General features: G+C 37.4%; 1 protein-coding gene across 1 annotated transcript in view; it reads left to right on the top strand.

Annotated features, from left to right (window-relative positions):
* Window positions 1-5,887, top strand: part of LOC118339261 (polycystic kidney disease protein 1-like 2) — a 34,630-nt gene extending 28,743 nt beyond the window's left edge. The window contains exons 37-42 of the mRNA XM_035676836.1: window positions 187-314; window positions 1,879-2,039; window positions 2,393-2,603; window positions 2,995-3,096; window positions 3,323-3,454; window positions 5,732-5,887. Of these exons, the coding sequence (XP_035532729.1) occupies window positions 187-314; window positions 1,879-2,039; window positions 2,393-2,603; window positions 2,995-3,096; window positions 3,323-3,454; window positions 5,732-5,887 (890 nt within the window). The remainder of the gene's footprint in view (window positions 1-186; window positions 315-1,878; window positions 2,040-2,392; window positions 2,604-2,994; window positions 3,097-3,322; window positions 3,455-5,731) is intronic.
* The last annotated feature ends 1,256 nt before the right edge of the window (window positions 5,888-7,143 follow it).

A 7,143-nucleotide genomic window follows, 5' to 3' on the forward strand; every position in this document is an offset into this window, starting at 1 on the left:
TGAAACTTTGTTAAAGAAGATTTATATGTAACAGATATATAACATTATCGTAACACCAAGCTGTGCATCGTAGACCATACTGTCAGCTTTTGTTGTCTCATATCGATATACTGTACCCTACATTATATAAATGAGATCTTGCTAGCCTGCTTGTGTTTAAATAAAATTGTTTCCATTGATTTTTAGGAGCCTTTCAGTTCAACAGTGAGCTACATAGCGTTCGGCTTTACAGTTCAACTGGTGGTCTTCCCATCTTTGTTATGGCTGCTGAGATCATATATGTGCTCTTCATCCTCTATTACATGTTCCTGCAGGTAAACGCCAACATTACTACTGCAGAATGTGGTTCCAGTCAGAACTCGCTGGGGTTTCTATATTTACTGAGTGCTTCACAAACTTAGACTGACCTCATAATTTGCAGGCAGTGCTCATTAGTCTGTCCACATAAACCCTGTCACCCCAGCTTCGAAGAGAGCATGCTGTTTGATTTTCAATGACGTACCAATTTTTCCAGAACATATCTGTTGTTTGCTCCTGCAGCTGGAAGAGAATCAATCTCAAGGACTATTAAAATTAGAGAGATTGACTTGAGGTTGAAATGCTGATGGAGGTATTGTGTTCAAAATGTGCATGTGGATAAGTCATCAAACTCTTAGATTTGTTTGTAAATGAAGGACATTTAATTCTCCGGTTTGACTGTATGCTTCCTGAATTATGACAGGAAAGACCTGAGGCCAGCAGTAATGTTTTGATGACAATGTTGCTGTGGTGAGGATGTAAAATCATTACTTTCATTTGTGATTTTTTATAATCACTGTTCCTTATTCTATACAGCACAGTTTTTATAAGCACAGCACTGACTCATACCTCAATTATATTTTTCCACTTTATTCAGGGCCATTTTGGTTTATGTCATAGATGTTCACCATTAACTGTAATTTCTGAGACAGCAAGTTCCCATTGTGTGTCCTTCCTTGCAGCCTCTTGAGGCTCTTTTATGTGATACAAAATGTTTGTGCAGACCTTTGAAGTTCACCTGGAAGTTTGGATATCAAACAGCATTGAGATCAAAGTCTATATACCGCATATTAAAACAGACTGCATAAATGCACGCTGAGTAAACGTTAATCATCTACAACCAACAATTTAAATTGTAAACTAACTTAGAAGTAAAAAGCATGAAAAGTGTATCCTTTCCATTTTTATTGTTATCTACATTTGTTTTATTATTTTAACTTTTTACTTGACACTGTTAAGAATTCCACAAATCAATAAAGGTTATATAATACAAAATGTGTTAGAAGACCAATTGAGAAAAAAAGAAAAGCAACCAGTCTTTTAAATAAACATTTATCAGGATGATTTATTGTCAGAAATTGAATATAATATTCATAGGTATGTAGTGTATAATCACCTAAAAATAAGAATTGTTGTAGAATGAGCTGTTTTTATCTACAGAGGTAGCGGGTCCTCTTCTACGGTGTCTGCCATGTTGAACCACCATGTTTTTTTCTAGAAAGGTACTCTGAGAGTACACACCTCTGCTAAGACCAATTAGTCCAGTCTTCTATAATACGCAGATCTGCACACTATTCACATTAATTACAAAAAGTTCAGAAAATCCAGAATTAATCTGTAAAAATCATATCATCAATATTTCTCACATACCTTGGCCCATGCTACACCCTTCCACCCAGTAGGGCCAGTAGTTGTTCCACAATCCTACTGACTGACAAACAAACAAAGCCACAAATGGCACCGAAAAGATTAACCCTGGCGAAGGTAATATTTGTGCATATTTTCAAAAGTGGTTTCTTCTTACTTATGTTAATGGTTCCTCTTGTGTGACATGACAGTCTGCCTTTCTTTTCCTGGCAGTGCAAACTAATGAAACAGCAGAAGTGGGCTTACTTCCGGAGCAAGTGGAACCTTCTTGAGCTGACCATCATCCTGCTGAGCTGGAGTGCCGTGGCTGTCTTCATCAAGAGGACCCTGCTTGGGAACCGCGACATGACCTACTACCAAAACCACAAAGACCAGTGAGACTAACATATGTTATACGTGCAGTGGGCTTTATGTCGCGGTTAAGTATTTCTGACTAATGCTTATCACTTTGGAGAAGAAGAAGAGCAGTTCTCTGCCATATGAATATGTGTGTGAATGGGTGTGTGTGTTGTAAAGTGCTTGGAGTGGTCGGTAGACCAGAAAAGCTCTAAAAGTCCATTGTGAGCTTGTTAGCATGCTAATTTTAGCATTTCAGTCAAAGCATTACTGAACAGTCTGATGGAGCCACTAGCAGCTCTCCTGTGATCACTGCATATTTTGAAAGTGTTTTTTGATAGTACTCCTATTCTCCTATTTGTGATTGTCCACATCTTTATTGTGCGTGTAGATTTCCTAGTTTCTACGAGACAGCCACAGCGGACTCAACGCTCCAATATCTGATTGCCTTCCTGGTCCTGCTTGCCACCATCAAACTGTGGCACCTGCTCAGGTTGAACCCTAAAATGAACATGATCACTGCTGCACTGCAGCGGGCCTGGAGCAACATATCCAGTTTCCTTGTGATTATAGTGATCATGTTCATAGCGTATTCCATTGCAGTGAGTATCTTGTCCCTTTATCAGAGTCTTAACTTTTCTCAAAATATCATTTTAATTTCAAAGTTCTCCTGAATCACCTGGGGTAAGTTGCTCAGTTAAGGCACTTTTTAAAAGGTGAAAGTGAAAAATTTAATACAATTTAATTAAGTAGAGTAGCAAAGAGTAAAACTTTTTCCCTCCTGTCAAGAGAAGGTATGCTCAAGGATACAGACATTTAAAATGAAACATGAAAATACTTGAAGATTTTCCAAAAGTTTTATTGCTTTCTTTGCAAGCCAACATACAGTTGTTGGTCCTCCTTAACATATTAATGAATTTTAATCTTCTAATTTACAGCACACATATTCTATGATTCAAATCACCAACATTGTGTACTCAATCAACTTTCTAGAGCAATGTGATTTATGGCTGGAAGATGTCCTCTTATCGAACCTTATCGGACGCTCTGGTGACCATCATCAGTTTGCAGATAGGCATCTTTAACTATGATGAGGTACGTGAGATTTTCCTCTGCTCACAGATTTGCTATGTACCATGCTCGATTATTAGATTAGATTAGATTAGATTAGATTCAAATTTATTGTCATTGCACAAGTACAGGTACAAGGCAACAAAATGCAGTTATGAGACATTCTGGAGTAATAATAAGGGCATACAGGTAAATCTCATATGTGGTCAGTCAGCTCAGACTGATATTAATGTCTCTCACTGTTTGTCAGGTCTTGGACTGCACTCCCATGCTTGGTGGATTACTCTTTGGTTCCTGTATTGTGTTCATGACGTTGGTGGTGCTCAATCTCCTTGTTTCAGTGATCCTTGTGGCATTCAGCGAGGAGCAAATATATCACAAGGTAATATTTACCATGAGTCATTATTCTAGGTTTGATATTTATGTTAAACAGTAATTTGGGTAGCTTTTTTTACAAATGCACTTGGAATTTTCAAGAACCCTACCGGGAGGATTATTGTCATATCAGTGTTCATTTGAATTATAGTTATATTTACTTATATTCTACAAAGCTAGAGCCCTTAATTTACAGTGTACCCAAAAACCACTAGAAAGAACCTCAGGTCTTATTGAAAGGTGTGCACTAACTATTTGATGCAAACAATGTTTTGAGCACAGGAAAAAAACTTTATACAACACTGTAAATCAACTAATGAACAATACATTAAGGTTGGCCGATATATTTAAAATTTCCAACCGGCCACGGTCAGTCCAACATGCACCTGTGTTTGTGCTGTGCAAGTGGAAGACTGACACTGCCAGACTATCCTTGAGATAATCTCTTCTTGGATATTAGTCTCTACCCTCTTTTTCAACAGCAAACACAACCTCACACATACTCTTATACAACTTCAGCAGTGAGGTTGTTTTTGTAATTAAAATTTAAATAAATCATTGCTAGCTCTGTAGTCATGCCAAATCAATCAAAAGCTGTTCTCATTAGATTGTCTGGAAAAAGATGCTACTGTAACCCTCCCATTTGTCATGTGTGGGCTAAACTTAAAAGAATAAAGAAATAAAGAATAAACACATTACACATTGCAGCTGTCAGTTCGGTCCTCGTGCACTCCTACTGCTAATGCAGAGCTTGGCAAGTGAACAGTGAAGCAAAGACGTCCATGCAGAAATGCTGTACGGAGCTCAGTATTAATTAAATAAATAAGACATTAGTCTTTTTTTCTTTCATTAGCCTATAGATTTAAAAAAGCATTTCGGCTCTTGAATAACTTTCATTTTATGATGTCATGTAACTTTTTATTCCAAATGAGTTGTCACCCGTCACTGCCACAGCAATCAGCTCCTGTGAGATTGAGCGACAGCAATGTTAACACTGAATCAATCAACTTGTTGCTGCTGAGCTAAACTAGCTAACTGTTAGCTGCAGAAGCTAGCTGGTTAATTCATTCAATTTGGCCTGAAAAGAAGCAAAAAGACTTTCTCTGGTAGCTGACAGAAGCTAGGTGACTAGTTAGCAGTTGTTCAGCTTGCTGAGAAGTTGGAGGTCTGTGATTCACTGACAAGGGACTGGTGATGACTGCTGTCATGAAAAGAGACAATCTTAAATAAAAGATGTAAAGTGTCACAAGGAAAAATGCCATTATGGAATAAAAATAGACTGTTTAAAACTAGACATTTGAATAATTAAATTACAAATTCACTTCACTCACCAAATTTGAGTCTTTGTTGTTTTTACAGTGTTTTTTAAGCTGACTAGCAGTACATTTTCTGAAATGTGACAGTAGGGGTGTTACTATTAACATTAACTTAGCTAACTAACTTATGCAATGCTGTAGTTAGCTTGGTAGCAATGCTAGCTCCTGCTTACCATACCATTTTCGACCACATCATTTACTCTTATGCTAGTTTTTAAGTAAATTTGGTCTGATGGCACCATCAGATCTATGTGCGTGAGTTCTTATTATCCTGTTAGTTTTTATTGCTCCTGTTTAAGACACTTTTGTGATGCTTATAAGTGCACTGAGTCTGGTGATGTCACTTACTCTGTAATTAGCCATTTAAAATTAATTAATAAGGTTTAATTAATTAATGAGGGTGTATGTTTTCACTGGTGGCAACGAAGGATATTACACAACCCAGGACTGTGCGTTTTACAGACAGTGTATTCCTCTCATTCACTACATTGAGCAACACATCAACAGAATCAGTTGCACAAGAGCCAGCAGTGGCTCCAGATCATGGGTGTCCATCCTAGGTGCAGTGAATTTAGTCCCCAAACTCAAATCTCAATATTAACAATTGAGCCTTCATCACAGGTTTCTTTTAATGGTTTTATAAAGCAGACCAAAGGGTTGTCAGTCTAGAATGGGACTTTTCTTTTTCAAAAGCCAGAGTACACCTGCAAAATGTCACCATAGGAGAGGAAACACAATTATTTCATTGTTAGTCTCTGAGGGGGCTTTTGTCCCCCAATAACTGTGAAAGAACTGAATTGCACTGACATTTTGAGATGTCTGTCTCCCAGAAAAGAAATGGATACAAATTGAGATCATGGATCAAATCCTTACATGATATGTCTTTAGCAGTGTGTATTGTCAAGCTGCATCTCGCCAATATTTGTCATCACTCTAAAAATTATTTTGTCATCTCCCCTCTCACCTAGCCCTCAGACGAGGAAGAGATTGTCGACTTGATGCTGAAGAAAATCTGCAGTCTTTTTGGGATCAGATATAAAAATACAAAAGACACCCTGGGGCCCGATGTGAAAGAGGCCAGTGGCTTGACCCTTAATAACACCAGAAATCTCAAACTGATGTAACTGACAACTCAGTAAACCCCTAACATAGCTGTATTTCTGAATGTTTGTGAATGTGTTTAAATACTTGCTCATTTATCCATGTTTGTTCACATGCTCATTTATTCATGTTCGTTATTTGTTGTTTGTTCCCTAAGGTCAGAGCATGCTGTGCTGCTCTGTGAATATGGTGTGATAGATAATTATTACACACAGAATTATACTGCAAATCATTTGAATAAGATGTTTATCCTTTTTTTTTAAATTTGATATTTTTGGTATTTTATTGGCATTATATTTGCTTATATATATAGGATTGTCTGCCCTGTATGAGATCTGATATGATTTTGCACTTGCATCTCAATCCGGGCTCAGTGTCGGCAGGTTATGTATTCATGTTCTTTGTTATATTTATAGGGGAGACTCATATGGGTTTCTGGGTTTTCAGTTTTGTTCTGTATATCTTTTAATCTGGAACCACTTTGTGTGTAAGCTTGAAAAGTCCAAGGTCGAAGAGTAGAACTACTAAGCCCCAAAATACACTGTCCAGTAATTGTTCTTTAAGTACCTTATTTTCCTGTGAATCATTCTCTGCTTAGGTAGCACAGCTCACACAGGCAGTGTAGCTGCTCTAAGCTGTTAACATACCCAGGCTTTTATAAAATAAATATTAGAAAAATATAATAATATAGAGAATATTGGTTTAACTGACAGCTGCCAGTTGCAGCATGGTTGATATTGTCCAGACACAAGTCCATCTTTCATATACCTATAACCCATCTTAAATTTATATTTTCATAATCACGTCTTCTACTACTATCTGTTCAGGTAATATCCCCACAGCATAGATACCTTTAAGTGTGAAATATATACAGTTCTATATGTGTAGGTGAAAAGGTTTGTTTGACAAAACTTGTTTTGTTGATACAAACCATACAGTATGTTTAATGTATGAGGCTAAACTGCCAACAAATAAATACCATACAAACATTGTGATGCTGTCAGTGTCTGGCTCACCACAGCTGGCGACAGTATTTGAATGTTAAGCAATAACCACTGTGGCTTTTCTTCAGGGTATCTCATCTAAGCATGTTATCTTTGAAAAAACAAATGCATTTCCAGTTGGGAAACTGCATTCAGATGGAGGTGTGTGTGAGGGACACCTCACCAGAGGGTTAACACAGGAGGACGGTGACAGTAAAGTACCAGGGTCAAAAACTTTAACTTTTCTTTTTGTGGACAAAAACAACTGGGAACTGCTTAAGCCACTATAGTCTTCA

Source organism: Morone saxatilis, unplaced genomic scaffold (assembly GCF_004916995.1).
Source record: "Morone saxatilis isolate NCDOM2014 unplaced genomic scaffold, NCSU_SB_2.0 Contig5, whole genome shotgun sequence".
Lineage (NCBI taxonomy): Eukaryota > Metazoa > Chordata > Actinopteri > Moronidae > Morone > Morone saxatilis.